This window comes from Opisthocomus hoazin, chromosome 11 (genome assembly GCF_030867145.1).
Source record: "Opisthocomus hoazin isolate bOpiHoa1 chromosome 11, bOpiHoa1.hap1, whole genome shotgun sequence".
Lineage (NCBI taxonomy): Eukaryota > Metazoa > Chordata > Aves > Opisthocomiformes > Opisthocomidae > Opisthocomus > Opisthocomus hoazin.
The window spans coordinates 2,270,282-2,292,324 of record NC_134424.1 but is presented as its reverse complement, the minus strand read 5'-3'; the positions used below and the strand labels follow the sequence as shown (position 1 = coordinate 2,292,324).

General features: G+C 43.9%; 2 protein-coding genes across 7 annotated transcripts in view; one reads left to right on the top strand and one right to left on the bottom strand.

The window, feature by feature from the left end:
* Positions 1 to 9,706: 9,706 nt before the first annotated feature.
* Positions 9,707 to 12,765, top strand: LOC104338379 (histone-lysine N-methyltransferase SETMAR). The gene is made up of 2 exons (XM_075433059.1): positions 9,707 to 9,796; positions 11,500 to 12,765. The coding sequence occupies exons 1-2, from the start codon at positions 9,710 to 9,712 to the stop codon at positions 12,295 to 12,297; spliced, it is 885 nt and encodes a 294-aa protein (XP_075289174.1). The 5' UTR covers positions 9,707 to 9,709; the 3' UTR covers positions 12,298 to 12,765.
* A 3,506-nt stretch (positions 12,766 to 16,271) lies between these two features.
* Positions 16,272 to 22,043, bottom strand: part of SUMF1 (sulfatase modifying factor 1) — a 35,701-nt gene continuing 29,929 nt past the window's right edge. For 2 of the 6 annotated variants that reach the window (XM_075432692.1, XM_075432691.1), the window contains exons 8-9: positions 19,444 to 19,503; positions 16,272 to 17,089 (exon numbers count right to left, since the gene is read on the bottom strand). In XM_075432692.1, the coding sequence (XP_075288807.1) occupies positions 16,979 to 17,089; positions 19,444 to 19,503 (171 nt within the window). In that variant the 3' untranslated portion in view covers positions 16,272 to 16,978. Of the gene's footprint in view, positions 17,090 to 19,443; positions 19,574 to 22,043 lie in introns of those variants that run through there. The other 4 variants (XM_075432690.1, XM_075432688.1, XM_075432689.1 and 1 more) reach the window with 2 other exon arrangements.

Below are 22,043 nucleotides of genomic sequence, written 5' to 3'. Positions count from 1 at the left end.
GCTCTCTCTACGAACTGGAGTCAAACCCAGGAATGTGCCCCATCCTCCTTCCCCCCCCCACCCGTTTATTATCCATTCTGTGACCTGTGCTGTGCTCTGCCAAAAGCAAACTCCGCAGAAGGAAAGTATTGTGCAGGGTTCCTTCAACACCCTGAACTGCCTCACACTGTGGCGTGGTAGAAAGCAGGTTCCCTAGGCTTTGCAACACCTGCATCCAGGCTCTCACTGACAACAGTGCTGTTGGCGTATATGTAGCTGACATGTACAGCACACAACCCCATTGTAGTCTGCTCATTTTGTACGGATGAGCACTTCCAAGTAGTCAGTGTTACAAAACAAGGATGACAGCAGGCTGGAGATGACTTAGAAACATATTCAAAACATGTCCTTTCCACAGAGTGCTGCAGATGGTTAAGACCAACACTGCTGACCTTATCAAACAATCCCTGTTCTTCCCCTCCCACACTGGCAGTGCTGTTCCTACTCCCCAGAAGTAGCAAAGGGCAAGTAACTTGCCACAGAGCAGGGGATAGCTAATAATGTTCAAAAATTTGGTGATGGCGGCGATTTCAGCTTCTTCCCAGAAAAAGAGCAATTAATATGTCTGTGTACATCTCCCAAAAAAAATTCATGGAAAAACATTTCTCTAGCTAGACCCTCACTAGACCAGTAATTCTTGAACCCCCTATCAAGCCAGTTACCTGTTTCAGGCAGGACTGTTTAGGGGAAAGCAGTATTACAAATGTAGCCACCAAGAGCAATAAGACACCTAGACACCTTCTTCGTATCTTTAAAGTCCTGTTTAGAAAATCAATTTTTACTTGCTCAGCTACTGTTCAGTTCCAACTCTTCTTTTTTTTATTCCCCTTTTTTCTGCTTTACAACCTGCAGGCATCATTTGACAGCATCACTCTACAGTACACATTCATGGTCCCAGCTCTGTAGAACTTACAGAGAGAAGCTAGAAGGGTTTCTGCAGAGAAACTGGCGGTCCAGGTACGAACAGCAATCACATTTGCTGATTTGCTCCCTGGGCATCCAGGAGGTCATGCCTCCTGCTACCTGGAGTTCGCACACACAGTGCTGTCACTTACATGAGGCTTACACATGCCTAAGGGTACAGAATTAGACCATTTCTCAAGGCTCCCAGTTATCTGGACTACACTTGACTGTCAAGCATTCTGAAAGACTGAGAGGTACTTGAAAATCTTTGTTTCATAAAACACGCAGAAATAGTGTTACAGAGAACATTATTATAATCAAGAGATTACATCAAAATTAATAGTTTTTAAAGCTAATCAGAATCTAAGCAGCTGGAATACTATGCAAACTAACTTTTTTTAATAAGGCATTTCTCTTTCTTTCTTCCTAAATTTTCTTTTAGAAGGAACATTTAGAAAGTTTTAAGCTTTATGCCTTTGAGATAAATTTTATTTAAAGGTCACAGTGCAAAACTAGATATCTTAGTGCTGTACAAGATGGCTTATTAATTGCCCTAGACACACACACACTCATAAATTTGTTCATACAATTTGACAAAGGAAACTGATTTACTATCACAGTGAAATACTACATTAAAAGTGTGTAATTCTTTCTTTATACTGCTCCTCCCCTCTTAAAAGCATTCTGCTTGACTGCATGCCATACTGAATTATTATTCTGTAATCACTAAGTGATTTAACTACTACAGTACATACAGTTAACATTCATCTATATTCCTATTCTAATTTCACCTTTATGTTTTCTGTTGTCATACCAACAAGGAAAAATTATGGATTTCATTTAAACCAAAATACAGTTATAGACCAGCAAGATAAGATAAGGGACTTTTTTAGTCTCTCGTGATGCATGTTTCACAACAATGCAAATACAAAAAAATGCAAAATATCATCTTTTTGAAAGCATAAATAGTACAGAAATCATCAGGTTGAAAACATTGTAATATATTAAGCGAATATTACTTCGGGAAAAAAACCAAACCTATTTTTTATTACTGTCAAATCATTTAATAAAGGAAAGACTGCAGACCAAGACGCTATGCGTGAGCAGAACTGGAAGGACTTGTTCCACAATCCATCATGTCAGACAGCCACTTTCGGTGAAGATGAAAATGATTATTCCTGACTCAACCTTCTACTTTATTCTCAGAGCACTACAGTTTTCCATCAGCCTTAGCTTACGTGCATTTTTAGATGACTTGCATTCCAACAATTCTGGTGAGATCTTAACCAGCAAGGTGAAATCTGATTAACACTACAGTCTCAGAGCGCACCAAGTTCATTTCACATTCAGTGCAACGGCCTATGTATGCTCATCTTATGCGGCTTGGATGATCACCACAGTCTTTGCCACGACGAAACTGTACATTTCCCTCTACACCTACACTGATTTGGGGCTCACGCTGACTGGAAATATGGCTGAGGCACAGCATGTGTGCCTGAAGACACCTCGAATTAGTACAACACACAACAGAATTGACAGTAAGCCACTGACAAGAACCACTCCAACAAGAATGTTTACATGCACATTCGCACTAGCAATGAAAAATCAAGAACAAGAACCTAAATTATTTATTTAAAAGAGAAAAAACAAGAGACTTGATCATAAGAAATTATCATTACACCATGTTTTACAGGGTATAGAAATTACAGGGTATAGAAATGAGGTAGTCAAAATCATGAAGGTTTCCAGAAGTGCCAGGGATTCTGAAGGAAGGGAGAAGGAGGGAAAGCAAGCATGCAATCTCATCCATCATCTGGGATCCTTACTCAACAGAATAGCCTGAAGTAGACCTGGAAAAAACCAGAGGCATCTAGATTCTCAACTCTGAGAAGACAATTTCCATCAATATAGTCCTTTGGAACAAATTAAGTGAGAAATTTAAGCAAAGATGAAAACGTATTAAATGTACATATATACACACACCAAGGATATATTTATACACAAAGGTACACACCAGAACACTGAGGCACACACTTGGTTGGTGCTTCTATCCTAAATGATGCAATTCCTGCTACGTCCAACAGCACCACTCTCATATTCCAGCCCACAGCTGGGAAATGTTAAGCAGCCCCAAGCTCTTGACTTTCAGTCCACAACAAATGCCTATTATCCAACGGGGCTCACTGCACCAGGGAACCACAGCACAGTGGGAACATGCTTTTCCAGGCACTGGTTTGCTAACCACACTATAGTACTAATACATCAATTTGAAACAGTGGCTTCAATCCCTTGAAACTGTCCGTTACATATGTAGTCCACAAAAGACCTGAATGGTGTGCAAATACATTTCCCTTATCTACATAGAGCTTGCCAGAGGTCACTGATGGCAAAGGAAGTTTTTGCATACAAGGCAGATGGGGAGCACAGAAGAAATTTGACATGCACTTCAAAGGGAAGAAAATCCTTCCATCTGTGAGGCAATTCTATGTCTCACTTAGTAATGAGTTTCTTCTGAAGAAATATTGTTACACAAATCTATTTAACTGGAATACTGTTATATAGCATTCTCTATTAACAAAAGTAGGGTAATATATTCAGGACAGATCCCCTGCAAAACATTAGTACAATTTTAGCCAGTAGATGTGTAGTCCATCTAGTCTTTGCAAGTGGGTCACCTACACCTGTCAGGCCAAAATACTTTACAGGTGCAAATTTATTTAACTGAAACACATCCTGAGACTAATTTTCACTGAAACACGTTGCTATCACTCAGGAAGCAATATGCAGGGTGAGATCCAAATTGTTCCCATTGTTCTCAACTTGTTTTGTTGACATCTGAGGATGTGACATAATGCTGTTATATAACTTTTTTACTCATATGAAACTCAAGACTTTCTAAGTGCATGTGTATTGGCAAAAAGATTTATGGTCCATATTACCTATGCGACGCTGCAAGAGCAGCATAAGATGAGAGGTGAAATGCAAAACTCTGTGATAACCAAGAACAATTGCTCAACCACTGGTTAACTTATTTCACATGTTTCTGCGTCAGTTTTCTTATCTGTACAAGAAAGGAAACAAAGTTCATCTATCTCTGCGAAGCACTTGGAGATATTTTGATAAGCTATGCAATTCAAACACAGCATTTTCCAAGGTCAGTCTTCTCTGCACAGTTATGGCATACTTAAATAAACGGATCTTCAACAACTTCTTTGGATTTACAAACCTGATTACCAGACATGTCATTCCAGCATTCACTGACTTATGGAAGCTTTCGCCAGCTCATGAGCACACAGCAGGAGACAGTCTCACCAGGCAGCAGCCCCAGGCTCAGGACTGACCCTTCCAAGCTTAGCGAGGGCCAGGTGTGACCCACAGACAATGAGCTCAGCCATGCAAAAAGCAGGCAGCGTGCCAGCCAACCTCCACTGCACCACACCACTGCAGACGCCTGTGAAGACTGCAGTCTCTCATCATTCCAAATTCTCAGCCCATCAAGTATTTTAATGTACTTTACAAACTACAAAGCATAAATGAATTGAGCCGTAAACGGGTAAAACCTAGTTTCCTAGATAAGCAATTCGGAGAGAGTATTAATACATTTATTATTTTTTAAAAGACAATTCAGTGCATTGAGGGGAATCATACCTGCGGTCAGTCAGATGTTAAAGAACAGTACTAAAGCACAAGTAGCACATCTTAAAATAACTGCAGAGTGGTCTGAGAACAGTTCAAAAGTAGGAAATAGAAAAATATGTATGTTTGACTCCCCATCTTCAAATGGCAGACTCCTGTGCAGAGAACAAGCAGGCAGGCAGGGCAGCTGCGTTCATCACCTGTATGTGGTAGGCATCTCATACTGACCAGGAAAAAAGAAAAAAAATCTTTACACCTGGTCTTTCCACAATTCTCTGAGCACCTATGAGCAGGCACTGGTATGGAGTACCAGATTGCTCGTGTCTATATATCCTGCCTAAACACACTGTAGAACATTTATAGTCTACTGTTCTACTACTAAAAAAAAAAACCAATAAACTGCAAGTGTCATAATAAATCAAGGTACTTTTTTGCATTACCAAAACTTGTTAAAATTTCATTGTTTGTAATGAGACTTCCAGCCATGAACGCAGGCGAACAAAACCCTAACAGGATGTGTGTGTTTCATCTTACCTGCCTAGTCAAGGCCACATAGGGAAAATACCACCACCTTAGTGTCTAGACACAATCTTTGAACTTGACGAGACTTAAGACATTGTCACTCTACTCCACTTAATGGGATACTGATTTTTTATACCTCACTCTCTGCAAATCAATATTCTAATAGAGGCACAATAGACTGGCAGAAGGATAGAGAGTACATGCCCACTAACCTGACGGAGATGATTATCCAGAAATGAAGGTCAAATCAAAGGAAAATTTAAACCTGACATCAGAAGAAAAGCAGCGCAAAGGAAGAGTCTGCAAGGAAGGGAATTAAAAAAAAAAAAGCATCTAAGATTAACTACAGAAGGAAGAAGACACAACCTAAAGAGAGAATGGATAAGGCAGCTAAACCCTCAACCTGGGAATGATAAAGTCCCTTTGGACTGTCTGCACTCAATACCGTGATTTAAGAAGCAGTTTAGGAAACATCTCCAGTATATCACACAGTAGATGTACTTCCTTTGAAAGTAAAACAGCAAGTTTAAATAAAATACTTCAAAGGAATACTTTATTCTTCCAGAGACTGGTTCTGTAGGAAAACTACGAAGCAGAAGGGAGCCTTCAAACAGGCTTTTTTAGTAAAAGACCTTCTGATCACATCTTTCTGGTGCAAGCAGCAAACAGCTTTCCATGCTATGGAATTTGAAGTGGCCATCTCGCATGGTCTATTAACTTCCTGGTGTAACTTAAGGCAAGCTTGAGACAGAAAATACTCCAATGGTCCAGACAAACAGACGACCAGAGCAAGAGTGTTCCCGGGGCAGAGTATCCCCATACTCCAGTGCACTGGGAACTGACCAAGTGGCGTTCCCACTGAAAACCACCTCAGGGGTTACAACGAAAGCCAAGCTGCAAATAAGCCCAAAATGCACTCTCCCTGCAAATATGGCAAACCTCACGCCATGCTTACACAGACAGGAACACAGATGCAGGGACGTTATTAACGCTCTCTATTTGCCATGATGAGGTAGCAATGCAAGCTGTGGCCAGTTTTGGGCCCTCCAAGCTCCATGCTTATAAATGCTTATAAATATCTGAAGGGTGGGTGTCAGGAGGATGGGGCCAGACCCTTTTCAGTGGTGCCCAGCGACAGGACAAGGGGCAATGGGCACAAACTGAAGCAGAGGAAGCTCCGTCTGAACATGAAGAAGAACTTCTTCCCTCTGAGGGTGACGGAGCCCTGGCCCAGGCTGCCCAGGGAGGTTGTGGAGTCTCCTTCTCTGGAGATATTCAAGACCCACCCGGACAAGATCCTGTGCAGCCTGCTGTAGGTGATCCAGATTCGGCATGGGAGTTGGACTAGAGGACCCACAGAGGTCCCTTCCAACTGCTAACATTCTGTGATTCTGTGAAGCTCAAAGGATATGTAGAAAAATTGGAGATGATCCAGCAAAGGGCTACCAAGATGGCCAGGAGATGAAGCATATGACCAATAAGAAAAGTCTGAGGGATATATGCTTGTTTATTTCAGCAAGGACCACACTATGGGGTAATCTAAAGGAACGCTATGAAGAGTAACCATGAAGATGACAGAGTCAAACACCTCTCAGTAGCAATAAATAAGGCATAGAGGCAAAAAAATGCAGCTAGCAAAGTTCAGCTCTGACATTTTGAAAAAACACTCACTGGGAGGACAGTACAACCCTGAAACGGGTAGCCAGAGAGGCTGTGAAATCTCAAGCCATGAGAGTTATCCAGAAGTCAGCTCAAGAAAGCCACAGATGACCTGATCGAGCACTGGTAACGCTCCCAGTTGAAGCAAGGGTTCTGCCAGATCACCAGAGTTCCCTTCCAACCAACAGTACCAATGATGACACTATGAATACATGAAATCACTGTATGAAGTGTTAATCATTTGAGATTTCTTAGCTTCCACCATATTGACTTCAGAAAGAAAACTCTTAGAAAAAGCTTCCTTGATTCCAGGGCCTTCTGCCTACCAGAAAAGAGAAGCAGCTTGTATGTAATTTCTTCTAGACTAGGATTATGCCTGGTCTCCCGAGCACAGCTCCCTCACTTGCAGTCTGAGGAGGCGCAGGTTCACACACACCCCTGAGCTCCACCACCCTGTTACAATACACAGTATCAGCCACCAAAATTCAGTGAAGTGAGATGAAGACAGCCCTCAAATGAGCTCACTGTTCCAGGCACAGTTAACCTTCCAAACTCCAGTTATCAGATGGATATTAAGAAATCTGAGAAACTACAGAGGACAGTAATAAAAATGATTAATGAGCAGAAAGCATTATTTACTTAGGTAGAAAAACCAACAGCTATATACAAGTAACTTATCAAAGAAAACTGACTCGTATTGTCTCATCCTAGACACAGCATAGTGTGTTATAAAAGAAAACCAGAGCTGCACAAGGTGCCTTAGCTCAGCATCACGAAGTTCACATACAGTTCACTCTTTCAGCTCCATTTTAAGATTTCTTCCAACAAGAATTTTACATAACAAATTAAAATGAGCTTTCTTCAATTTTTCACCCAACCTGGACATCTCAACAGTTCAACCCATTCATAGCTCAATACGACAGAAATCCTGGGTGGGAAGAGGAGGAGGAGGAGAACACTGGAATTTCCACGACCTTTTGCTGATTTCCAAAACCCTGTCTCCTGTACATGTAAGCAATCAATCTGTTTCTTTTACTACAGAGTAATGACTCATCACTTCTGTCACTTAAAAATGGAAAATAATTCCATCTGGCACTAAGGATCAGCAGCCAAATTATGTGTGTCTTGATCTAAAGATTAATTTGGTAATGACAGAAAGCCCCAAACTACAAAGTGTATTTTAGTATCTGCTATCATTCAATATTTCAGCATCTATCTCACAAAACTGACCTACCGCCTTCCCCACAACGAGAAGTGCTCACACAATGAACGCACCAGCCCCACGAAGGCCGGGCTCAGAGGCATGCACAGAAGCAGCTGCTTGGGTGGACAAACAGAGGGGGACAGGCTGTGCATGTTTGAAGCCTTCCACCACTGCCATTCTATTCAGTTACGAAGCGCTGATGCTACAGGTACATTTCCTTTACTTTCACAGCAGCGTACACGGATCCAAGGTTTACACTGACCAAAGTCTTCCCCAAAATGATACTGACCAGATGTGGGGAGGCACTGACCTCTCAGAAGTTCCTCTTCCATACCTCCCCTTCTCTTACAGGCCGAGTACAAACCCGAACAAACCCGTCCATTATCTTCCTACCAGTGCTGCTATCCCCATTAACTGTCCCACGTACAAACACAAACTTTATTGTCCAGTCTCACCTGCACCTCTCCTCGGGCTGCTCAGCTCGTCTTCAGAGGCAGGAGGAAGGGGACACAACAGGTGAAGACTCTTTCAGTTGCCTGGATGTTGCAGAAAGAGGGAACAGAAGAGTCACATCAGTAACCACCACACAGAAAGAGAGATAAAAATAACACCTTGCTGGAGGGACATGGAGCATGCTCCAGGGATTTCTGTCCTCTAAGTCTGAGGAGCTCATTTCCAGATGATTTCGAAAGAAAAACACATGGTTCACACAAAAGAAAAAAGGAGGTGAAGAGATGGCAAGAGCTTCCTCAACCTTAGGCCCCAAAACAAATGACCCAATGGGCAAATCCAAAAGCTAGCAGAACCAGCAGCATCCGAAGGACACGTCTGACTTCCCAGACACAGCTGAGTTTGCTGTTCACAGAGCAAAGATGAGGCAAGACCAGCCACGACTGCTTGAATCCTGCTGCACAGAAGCAATTTTCTCACGACTGCTTTAGAAGAACATCATATACAGTACTGCCTCCCAGATCAAGCCAGATCTTGGATCCACGGGTCCCTATCTCCCTTCACCCAGAAAACTAATTTGACTGAATTATCTCCTGGCAAAGCAGCCAAGGGGAAGATGAGGGCCTTGCTCTGCCTTCCTGTCGGTACAAACCCTGCCAACTCTCTTCCCATCCCCAGACAGGAGGCGGCCGCTGCCTCCACTGCCAGGCTGCACCTGGCAGAGTTTCCGGGCCTTGCAAGATCTGGACACAAGACTTCCCAACCACATTACAAAACATACTAACTTATTAAAAAAAAAAATATATGTATATATATATAAAGGTTAATTAAAAGTGTAAACCAGCCAGGAAGAATTTAAAAAAAAAAAGAAAAAAACAAACTTTAATACCTTCAAAATAAGCAAAGATTTACGGTCACGTGAAGCATTAAAGGAACTCAGTAGCTAGTAATTATCATTCGGAATTACTCAGTTTTGAGGACTTTCACACCCATCACACAGTGCCACAACCAGCCTCAGGAACAGCAGCCCCACCGCAGAGAGCAACCCACGGTGGCAGCCACACCGCCTTCCCCCCGCCCCTGACGGCGGGCAGCCTCATGCCGCGGGCACCCGGCGACGCGTTGCTCCCCTCATCCCCAGCCCCGCCGCGGCCTCGCCGACGCAAACCGCGCCACAAGATGGCGGCTCCCCGCCGCCGCCAGGCGACCTCCCGCTCCCGCCCCGCCGCCCCTGCGCCAATCAGAGGCAGGCTGCGCCGCGGCCAGCCAATCCCCGCCGGGCCAGGGGCCGGGGCGATGGCGGCCGGGGCGGACCTGAGCGGCGGGCTGGAGCCGGTGGCCGTGGCGCTGGGGCCGCCCGGGGAGGCCCCGCCGGCCTTTCAGGTAGGGGCGGGGGCTGCGGCTGCCCCGGGAACCGGACCAAGGCGAGGGAGGAGACCGGGGAGCGGAGCGGAGGGGAGGGAGAAGCGGCCAGCGCGGCCCCGGGCCCCTCAGGGCGCCCATTTGCCGGCGGCGTCCCCTCAGCGAGGCCGCCCCGGACGCCGCCAGCCCCTCGCTGCTGCGCTCGCTTTTCGCCTTGCGCTTTAGTTACATGCGTATACTTTTTTTTTTCTCAAAATGTGGCGTTTTGTAGGTTTTAATCACGCGGTGAAGTCGTCGCCGTCAGGAGGAAGGCGGCTGTGGCGGGGTGGGGGGGGCCGGCGGCTGAGGGCGGCGCGGCCGGCCGGAGGGTGGCGAGAAAAGCTGGGGTCTGGGAAGGCGGGACCGTGCTTTGAGCCTCTGCCGTACTTCCCCGGGCATAGCCCGGTTCCTGCCGCTTCTGTATCGCGGGCAGCAAGTTCCGAACGCGTTAGCTGGAGGCACCCCTCGGTGCCTAGGCGTTTGCTCCGGTGGTGGTAGAGAGTCCTGATAAAGCAGAATGAAGGCGCTTAGAACAAGCTTGGGGAGGGAAAAAAAAGAAAGACTTAATCCAAACAGACCCTAATCTTCCTCAGTTGTGTGGTGTGCTGGTACGTAACAGAAATGGGACAGCTTGTAGTCATTGAACAGAAGAGGGTGGGAAGAGCTAAGGGCCTGTTAACCTTGGGTTTGGGTAAAGCCGAAACCCTGAGAAAGCTGATGTTTGTGAGAACAGAAACCTGTGAATGAACTGGCGTGTTTCCCAACACCCAGAAGCTACCAGATATAAGCTGCTGTGAAATGCAACGTTTAGTAATAACACATATTCCAGGTTTTCAAATAAAGCTATGCAAACTGAATACTGAGAAGAAAGTAAAAATATACATGTGGCAGTCTATATTTTGATTTTTTGAAATTCAGCAGAGTTTCTGTCAGCTTTTATTTTGCAACAGTTTGTAGTCTTATAATCACTCACCTATTGGGGGCATTAGTGTAATTTTGAGAACCTGATTTTCAGCTTTGGTGCTTTGAACAGAACCACATCTGTTCCCACAGGCAGAATTCAGGGTGAAGCAAATACTGTCTGACGTTTTACTCTTATGACAGAGGAGTTAGCTTTTTTTCTAAAGAGGTGTGCTAGTGCAACACCATCATCATTTTGTAACAGAAGTAGAAGGAGCAGGTTTTAATACATCTTGGAGAGATAAATTGAAAGTATCTTCCTTGTTAACAAAAATGGGCGTTTGAATTTCTATAACTTAATAGCTATCAACTAATCTTTTAAGTAGCTTATTGAGCATTTTGAAGGGGGAAAAATCACTTTAACGATACTTTGCTATTTCTATAAATAAATATCTTCACTAGTAAACTAGATCCAATTAGTTGACAAGCTTTTCCTGCTTAGGATTTTTTTTTTCTTTGTACACTATTTTGAGAAATTCAGTCACTAACAGACTACTGATTGTTTTTCAGTCTATAGGGAATATCTGATTTACATTCTTTAAAACGTTTTAGAAAAGTCAGACTTTTAGTTAGAAGACATTTACAGGAAGAGGAAGTGTTCATGATTTCAGTTGCCCACATTCAGGGATCAGTCGCTGCCAGACACTGACTTGTTAAAAATCCAATAGCCTGTGTGGAAAGAAGCGTTGAACGGGACATGGATTTGACTCTTGCTCTCTTTGCAGTATAGCCCAGACAACGTGGCTGGAGGAGACGGAGATGTTGACCCCACTGAAATCACCTTTCCAGGATGTTCTTGCATTACCAGCTCCTGTGTGGTTCACGTGTGCTCGTGTCTTTGCCGGGGTGAAAATTACACCAGCTTGTGCCTCAGGCCTACAGACGAAGAGGAGGGGTACGCCAGGCCTGTTTTTGAATGCAATACCATGTGCCAGTGTGGTGAATCCTGCCAGAACAGGGTTGTTCAGAGGGGTTTGCAATTCAGACTTGAGGTGTTCAAGACTGAGAAGAAAGGGTGGGGTCTTCGCACTCTGGAATTCATAGCTAAAGGAAGATTTGTTTGTGAGTATGCTGGTGAAGTTTTAGGCTTTAATGAGGCACGTAGAAGAATTCTGGCCCAGACATCGAAGGATTCGAACTATATTATAGCAGTGAGGGAGCACCTCCATAGTGGTCAGATAATGGAGACATTTGTCGACCCTACGTACGTTGGTAACATAGGCAGATTCCTGAATCATTCTTGTGAACCAAATTTATTTATGGTGCCAGTTCGAGTTGACTCAATGGTGCCTAGACTGGCACTTTTTGCAGCTACTGATATTTCTGCTGGAGAGGAACTTTCGTATGATTATTCTGGAAGATTCCATAATTTACCAATAACTAATAGGGAACAAAAGTCTTTAGAGGAAGAGAACAGATGGAGGAAACCTTGCTACTGTGGTTCCCGCACATGTACTTCCTTCTTACCTTGGGACAGCTCCCTTTTCTCCACGCCAGAGACGTGTTCAGGGAGCTCTGCATAGCTTTTCAGTCCTTCAGCATACCTAAAGAATGTGATTTTTTTCTAGTAGTTAAACTGCAGTAAATAAAACTCTGATTGTGTATTCTGCCAAGGAAGCAGGTGTGGTTTTGAGTGACAGCTAAAAGACAAGATCTTGAGAATAACTTCATGCAGCGTCCTAGAGACTGTTTTCAAGGTGGATGATACGATGTGAGGGAGCACTGGAGCTTCAAGATGTTCCAAAATCAGTTACTAAGCCAGACCTGGTGTTTTTTTCTTATTTTCTTCTGACAGCTTGCTGTATGTTAAAGCACCTCTCTCAGTCTGTACCTTTCAGAAAGAATGAACTTTAACGTTGGTATGTGGAAAGGACGTGTGACAGCAGTGAGAAATGTCACTGAAAATAACACAAGTGAGTAAGACAAAGGAACGTTGACATTTGACAGAAGGGCATTAGGTTTCTTACGTCTCATTAAAACAATATTTTTTTAAATTACTTGCTATGGTGTGTTTTGTTCCACAAAATGTATATAACTAATTATTATTCATGTAAAAAACTTGCCCAGAAGGGTTAGCTTGAATGCTGCTTTCCCCCCCTTTTGAATCTCCAGTCACATCTAGCTGCTTGCCAAAATCTGCTTTTAAGTGCCTAGCTCAGTTTCATCACCATGTAGCTTTTGTGTAAACAGCACAGTACTGCAGGCTCTGAGAAGTACACTCGTCCCATCTTTTTAAACCACAGCTTCTCATCTGATAATATTTCTGCAGTAATAGCATGCAGCACTTCATGTTACTTGCCAGCACTGTTAGACTCTTGGGAAGCAAATTCAGACTCTGCAGTCTAAATCAGTATGATGCTGCTGCTCTGACTTCTGAAATGGATTAAAGCAGGAAATAGAAAAGCACAACAACAAACCTGTTTTTAACACTGTTGAACGACTGGCAGATACGTGAGCTTTCCTTTCAGCCACTGTCTGGTTTGTTTTCACTACTTCTGCAGAGCCAAACAGTACTGAGCAAGGCTTGTCCTTTACCAACAGAGGGAGAAGGTCATTGCCTCTATTCATCATTCCTGTGCAGGTCTAACATGCGTACCCTGTTCTACTGAGACATCTCTACACCAGGGATACACGAGAGCGTGCTGGATGGGGCATGTTCTGCAACTGCAGAATGTTACTTCACTTCCTTCCTAGAAAGATCAAATTAAGGAAGCTTCAGACAGACTTGTTTTGAATTTCCCCCAACTTTGATATACAAGACAGATAAACTGCAATGCTGCTTTTTACAGTCGTGCCACAGTGTGCCATCAGTGCCACAAAGCCCTGGGTTATTTGCTTTGTACAGTTTGATCTGCAACTGTGTCCATAACCTTTGACATAACGTACTCCAGGCAGCACATCTTGGGGTGGATCTGCTATTTTGCAGACCATTTTTTATATTCCAGCCACATTTATAGTCATGCTTGCATCATGAAGAACTGCTGTTGAGATATACATAGGGTTGTGGTTTAAGATAAAGATTACCATGTAATTTTTTTTTCTTAGGGTCAAACCATTAAGTGTCAATACAGAGAGCTTCCAAAGGATTTCAGCTGCTTGTGAAAAGTAATTTACGAGCTGAGTGGCCGTTAACTTTATTGCTTGCCTTACTAAGGGTGCCTGTTTCTTGAGAAGTTCTCCACATCCCGTAACTCGGAATGCACTCTGCGCTAGGTACCAGAACACAGCTTAGGTGCAAGTTCTCCTGTCCTGTTTAGAGGCTTATCTGGTTTTCTTCCTCCGAAGGGCATTGCGCCAGGCACTTTCAGCCTGCAGGACTGGAGGGCTGGGAGCGGGTGATCCAATCTACTTCCTCTTTCCCTCCTGGAAAAAGTTGCAGGACTGGTTTTATACCATCTGTATTCCTACTCCTCAAGATTAGGTGGGTTTTCAAGGTGACAGCACTGTTTGCTAGCTTCCTGTTATGAAAGTGTACTTGGTGTGATTTTAAATAGTTATGGAAGTATAGATGAAAAAAAAAATACAACCCCAAAACACAAACCCCCAAACAACATTGGCAATATCTAGTCCTTGCATCACCAGCCTGAAACCAGAGAACGCAGCCGAGCCTCCTCTGTCTGTGCAACCCCATCCCCTGGTCGCAGCCAGCTGATGATGTTTCTAGCAAGTGAACAGACTATCTGTTACCTGGTTAGAACAAACTTTCACAGCACAGAACAAGAGAGGGTTGTACTGTGGAAAACAGCCAGCCACATCAAAGGCCTTGCAAGGGCACAAAATAATGTGGTGGTGTTGAGTTCTAAACCCCCGTGGCAATTGTTAATGGCCTGATTTCTATACAGCGTGTGCTTTATAGCCTGCTACACCTTAGCACTACAGCTGCCTGGGGGTGTGCAGCAAAATCCTACTAAAAGAAGAAAATCTTACAAGGGACTAAAAAGGAAAATAGCCCCTTGTTTCTACCTGCTGCATTTCTGTTGACTTTCTCCTTCAGATTCCTTTCAGCTTGATCGTCCCAGTCTGTCACTTCACAGCTCAGTGTGCTCTTTCACAACGAATCCAATCAAATGGCCCAAAAAGACTGCGAGCTCTGTGTAATCCTCCCCTCCTTTCTACTCTCAGTGCAGTAATGATTTTCAGTATTTCAGTATTCAGTACTTGCTCAAGCTTGGAGATTTACTTTCCCATTGAAATCTGCTCAGATTTATTCAAGGATGTTTCATGGAAGATCTTGTAATAAAACACAGTAACTGTTATCCAAAGAGAAGCCACGTGAATGGGACACATTCCACCACCTCCGCAGGAGACCAGGAAGCCTTTCCTCCACATGCCACCCCCAGCACAATGAGTGTTGACTGACATATACCTGATGTTGTGGCATCATGAAGCTGGTTGTTAGGACTTTATTTAGAAGAATTTTCCAATATATAGAATTGTGAGTTTATCAATGATTTTTTTGATGAATAGAAAAACAAAACTAGCTCCAGGCAAAATCTTCTATAAAGTATATTCCTTCTTGGGGCAGGACAGAAATGAAGGTAGAAGGAATCTTTCCCTATTACTCAGTAAAATACATGTTTTTAGTGCATAGATTTTAAGTAAACCTGTAGTGCTGGTAAGGCAATCTTCTGAGAATATTTCCACAGCTTTTAGCATGTATATGTGAGTGCTAAGTCATAGGTGGTGTGTTCTGGAATTGTTTTTTTCTGCTTGCTAGGATTACCTTTACGCTGCGGCTGGACGCTGGTGTTTGTGGAAGGGCTCCCCGAGCATTCTCCAGTATCTTCCTTTCAACATGAAACACAGAGTGGAGAAGGAGCTGGCAAGCGATGGATTTGTACTAACCCCAAACCCAACTTACTGCAGGAAAGACAATGCTGGAAAAGGCTGGCATCAATGCAAAATTTTGTGTTAATCCACCAAATTTTTCACTGTTGGGTCTCCAAGCAGCTGACAAGATGGCCAAGCTCAATCCCTGTTCTACACCCAGGCAGTGAAGAGGCTTGTTTGAGGGTGGCAGCACAGCTGACTGCGGCATGCTTGACCCGACAGCCGTGCTGGTACAGAGCTTACTGCATAGGCGATGCCTTGTTCCGTCTCCACTTAGAGCAAGCAATTGCCTGGCACAGAAATATTACCAGGTACTGTGTCCTGGAGCAAGTGACAGTGCAAAACACTGTCTGAAAGGCCCAAAATACATTCAGATCCCCAAGTGAGGTAGCTCTCATTACTCCCATTTCCCTTCCTCCTTGCTAAAATTCCTCTCCTTTTAAGTGAAATTAAAAAAAAAAAAAAGGCAAACCAAAGAGTTTCAAAATTTACCTTATTAGGCCTTAGGGCTCACAGTCACATCTAGCATCTTTTCACCGAGATGATCTTTTATTGAAGTGGAATCATTTGTTAGCTTCAGTTTCTAATGATGCCATTTCTGCAATTTGCAAGCCCCCAAAATAAGCCTACACCACGTCCAAGAGAAATTAAAAGGAAATTGCCAGTGTTTTTCCATCAGTAAAGTCTTCAGCATAAACAAATGCTTGAAATTTTATTCAACCATACAAGATTTCTAATCATCATCACCCTGAGGATTACCATCCCTCAGCTGCAGAAGGCACTTTTCAGAAAGGAGCAAGTATCTCATCACCAGAAAAGGTACATTTCTGGAGCTGATTTTCACTGCAACAGGAATGTGATACAAGGGCTGCGCTAACTGCCCGTGTGGATAGCTGTCTGTCTGCCGGTCCTTACCTCTGCCTAACTCCTTCAGTTTTCTTTTAAAGCTGTGTAAGAATTCTACACGGTCCTCGTTTATGGGATCTGAGTGCAGAAATTCAAACGATACATCAATAAAACTATTTAATAAAGATCTTTTCTAAAGGAATAATTAACCAGAATTAACCTTTTAAAACACAATCGGCATGTTTCTGCTCAGTTTTGTGCTAGTTAACTCCAGAATACTTTTGCTATACCCAACAGAATTCACTGATAAAAAATTTGGTCAGGATAAGAGTCCACACCAGGTTCCCCACAGATAAATACAGGAAGGTTTTTCAAGCGATGTTGAATAGTGCTGGACTTTTTCCCCTCGGCAGGAAGTTTAAGCACTAGATTTTTCTCTTCTGTGTCATCAGCGAGTGACACTCCACACATCCCTTCTTCCTCGGGTGAAACTCAGCCCTTCGCGTCTCCGCGCGACAGCCCACGGGGTCACGGTAGCTCCGGCGAGGTGTCCGCTGCGCAGCGGAATCCCAGGTTTGAGGCAGAGCTGTCGGGAGTGTTCTGGCTACGGGCGGCACAGCGATACCGGTAGCAGTAAGACTGGGAGGGAAGGAAAAGAAAGAATAAGAACTTTAGGGCGTAGCACAGCTTGTGTTTCCTTAGGCAAGAGTTTGTTAGACTAATACAGCAAAACATTTCAAAAAGATCAACGGAGTGATGCAGATCAAAATCACTTCTCAGAGGAAGGGCGAGCATCTCCGTGCCTTGATCTGTGCATCAGTGCACTGAGGAACGACTGGAAACCGGCGCCTGTCACAAGCATTTCACTGAATGAGATGCAGCAAGAAGAAAGGAATAACTGGAGGCAAACTCCCTCCCAGTATTCCTACGGCTAGCAATCTAGGGATATTTATAATCAAGATATAATCTGGACTGGTGGCTATAAAAACATTTACATTTAAAATTAAGCCATTGATAAAAATGATTCAATTGCATTTCAGATATTCCCAGTAGACAACTGTGAACTCTGCAATCACACAGCAGCTGCCTCTCAGAAAACGAAAGGAGGAACCATCATTGCCATTTCATTTCTTGAAGCGAGAAAGGAGCACAAGATTATTTCACAGGACTTGTCCTCACACCCATCAGATACAGCCATTTGATGCCACTGGCGCATGTCAGTGGGAAGCACCTCCGCGCTTCCGCTCCTAGTGTTGTTTGTCTTGTGCTTGTAGGATTTGATATTTCTGTGACAGACCAATATAGATCACAAATACCATCTTAAAAGATTTAGAAAAGGACTGCTGCAGGTTGCTTTGTGCAAGTTATTGTGAGAAAGGCTGTTAACTTATACACAACCAAATGAATTGCAACAGGACAAGGTCAGCCACCTGTGGAGCCAGGGACAGGCGTTGGTCTGTAATGTGTTTTGTGCACTCCCTGGCTGTACAGATTCGGCCCTGTCTTAGTGCACGTTAATATACTGCACTCCTTGAGAAAAGGAAAACCTGTGCTATTTGCCATGCTACAGAGTCTCCATTATCTGACGTTAGGAACTGGTTTCCAAACTGCAGAACCAACCAGTTTAAGCAGCGTGCCACATTAAGTTAGACTGACTGCCCAGCAGCAGTTACCCCTCGTAGCAGGGAGGGAGGACAGTCACGCTGATAACCGCACCAACGAAGCGCTGGGGCAGCACACCGTGCGTTTATGGAGCATCTCCAGGTCAACCCATCCAGGTTCTGACCCATTTTGCTGTTACTTCAAAAGATCTGGCTCAGGCTTTTTGTTCCTGTCCCCCCTCTCATCTCCTCCAGCCCCAGGCTCCCAGCCTCTGACAAAAAACCACCACGTTCATCCAGGCTGGCTCAGCTGCAGACAACCACACTCTGAGCCAGACTTCTGGAACAGCTGGCTTAGAAAGCAAACATGTTTCGTTTCATTTCTTTTTTTATCTCCCCCCGCCTTTTTTTTTTTTTTGGGGGGAGGGGTGAGGTGGAGGGGAGCAGCAAGGAGAAGGTAGTTTTTCCTCCTTTAAACCCAGATCACTTCAGGAGTTTGGGAACAGCTACTAAACAGTTCAACCGTAGCTTTTGTCAGCCGAGAGGTAGCACAAGCAGTAGAACAGATTCATCTGAGTAGGTTTTTAGGCACCTCATAAAGAGCCCTTGCACTAATAGTTTTCAGTGGGGTTTTTTGTCTCAACACACAGCCTAGTTTTATCACCTACAAAAGAGACTAGGACATACTAGAACCTTCACAAGCCTTTAAAACGGGTCACATTATTCATCACTGAAGAGTCTATTCCAGTGTTAATTTAATCAAAACTGCTAATTAACATCTGACATTGATTTCACCTAAGGAAATCAGTGTAGAAAATGGGATCTCACTGTAGAAAATTTAATCTAATTATGAGAGCGATTTGCCAGCTGCAGTCTTTGAAAGGGAAGAAGAAAAGGACAGCTTCAATGAGCAAGGAGATCTACAATGAGCATTTTTTCCAGCACTGTGTGAACAGAGTTTAAAACATGATTTGTCATGAACAGCTATTGCACTGTAGCGGTATCCACACTTTTCAGCAAGAATTTCAAGCCTGCTATCAGCTAATTTGAAACATTCATCGCCCAGCAAGCTTTCTGCAAACACTTGATATCCTTCTGTATTGAGAATAATTCTAAAACTAAAAAAAAAAAAATTCACATCCATATTTTCTACTCTTACAAGTATGACTCAAGCACTATAATGAAAATAGTGTTAGAGGGATACCTCAGTTTTAACTTCCACACCAAAAAACCCTACCAGGTAAAGCAGGTTTTTTGTTTGTTTTAATTCCAAGGCAACAAAAAAGAATTCCTTAACAAGCATCCAGGCTGTCAGAAGACCATGTCATTGTCAAGTCAGGTACTTTCAGGGGAAAGATCAATATGAAAATATCGCAGGCCTCTTCCCATTACCTTATGGCACATATAGGATCCGCCCTTCTTCACTCTGTCCGTCCCCGATGAAGGCCCCTTCTGTGGAGCAGAGGACCCAGGTCAGTACTCAGGGAAGAACAATTACCAATTGCAGGGTAAGGGTAAAAAGCTGTAAGAACAGGGAGATGGATAAGGAGCAGCCACAAATGTTCAAAGTAAACAAATTTCAGCTATGTCTGTCTGAACCAGAAAGCTTGAAATAATTCTGTTGTAAAAGACTTGCAGACAGGTGAAAGTAAATTGTTCTCCCTCCCCGCTGCTGCAAATATTTCACATTCTAGTTGCTGCCCGCTGGCCAAGAATGCCTTGTGCTCATTTCTGTAAAGCACCTGCTAAACGCAGTAAAAAGCGCAGGGGCAGCGGTGAGGGAGTGCTGGTCCTAGGAGACACACCGGTCTCTGCAGCTTCAGACGTTCCCTAATGAGAGATTAGGAAGTTTTCACATGCTGGCCTGCAGGTGTAGTGTGATCTGTGATTCACATCAGTTCTGCTGCTGCGGAACACACACAGTCACACCCCTGAGTGGGCAACAGGAACACTGAGCACTTCATCTTTCCAAGTGCAGCAACATCGCTCAGCAGCCAGCGGCGATGAGGGGCTGAAACGCCCAGTGCCTGGTGCCGATTCTCTTTCCAGTCCAAAATCCAGTCTGAAACACAAGTTAGTGGCTGTGCTGCAAGGCATTCTGTGTCATCTCCCAGTCACCCTGCACTACATTTGTTATTGTGGGGGATCATGACAGCTAAAACAGTCTGCAGCAAGCACTGCACTTAGGAGCAACAGTTTTGTAATGGTGTGTACGCTTGCAGTGTAATGCGTGGGATTTATTTGAAATGCTTAAGAAATTGGCCCTGGAATGGATTGAACAAGGCTATTTCACCATGCTTTTTCAATTCCAACTCCAAAGGATGGCCTAATAGTTCAGGGAGAAAGCTGGGCTTCCTTGCTAAGGCACTCTTGCTCGCTTTGCGGCGTATTTATTACGCAGGTAAGCAATCCTCCCACTTCATTCCTTTTAACTTTGAAAGTTACTGCTGCATTTATCTAATGCTTGGAGACTACTGCCACACTTCATGTTTCCACAGCTGATACCAAATATTCTTACGTGCTTTCTGCACAACACATGCACTGAGAAACTACTTCTAGGAAGGAGCCACAAGAACATGTCTTACAGAAGTGACAAACGAGATCAAGAAAATAAACTGTGTTTTACTAGTTAACTGGCAAGCCTGGCCTACAAGTTAGTACCGCCACTAAAAATTATGTCAAAGTTGTAAGAAACCCGAAGAGCATGTATTTCTACTTCTGTACATGTTACGCTAGCATGCGACAAAACATTTTCTTATCCTGTACAAGCCTCCAATAAAGACTTTTTGACTGAACTCAAGGTACAAGCTGTGGTTTCGTCACTGGTTGGTAGAGTGTATAAATCCAGTCTGTGTTTCTAGACAAAACCTTATCAGAAGAATTTGTGGAATACAGGAAGAAAAAAAAAAAAATAAAGATCTGTGTTGTTCTCCAAATCCCTGCATTTTCTAAGACCATTACCTTTACCAGTAAATACAGGTTACAAGAAAGCCATCAGCCTGGTTTTCAGCAGTTAGGAAAACACAATTCATTCCTACAGAGTACGTAATTGATATGAAATAGTATTATAAAAGAGTACGATAATAGGTTAAAACCAGACAACTGCCAAAAAAGAAGTTCTGCCAATTGGTTTGTCTCCTCGCGTCCAGCAGCCAGCCATTCTCCGCGGAAGTAGCTGGAGGGTGCCGTGCTTTCAGCCAAGCCTCAGGACCACCACCTCGACCAACGTAAATGCCGTCACCAAAGAAAAACTTCACTTCTGCAGTATCTCCTGAATCCAGGAATAATTTCCCTTTAAGCAGCAGGTTCCTAAGCGGGGGATTTCTCACAGAGTGGGACCTCTCCAGCTTTTCTCAGTGACCACCACTTTGACCAGTTTGGTTCCACCTGGCCACCACACTGTCCCACCCTGTGTCAAGGGATGTGGTTGTCTCCCACCCAGCTCCTGCATTACCAAGAGGTGAAATTCTAGAAGAATCAACACAAGCATTTGTTACACAATATAAATCATTGTACTGTATAAATCGATGATACAAAAGATTTCAATTTCTTGAAAGGTGTTACGAGCTACATGTCCCTCACCAGCGAAACCGTGCTTCTGAGGCTGCACACCAGAGCTCCACGCGTGCCCTTCTGACCAAGAGCCCTTTGCTCTGGGGGGTCGTTCTCCTACCCGCATCACTTGCTTAAACTTTCTCTTGCTTTACAAAGAAAATTAGCAATCCTTACATCTGCAGATGTAGAAATGTAAACTCGTTCCTGTCTGAGCGCTGGCTGCTTGGAGAGTACTGAAAAAAAACAACCAAGCCCCAAAAAACTTCACTGCTTTGTCTTCCACAGAACCACATGGATGTGAGGTACGGCGTCCTGAAAAGCCAAGATCCCCCCAGCCAACGGCTGTGCTAGAACAGCGCATGCCTTTAACTTACTCGGTAAAGTGAGAGGGTACAAACATCATCCCACTTCGGCCAACGTGACAGCTCAACATCACC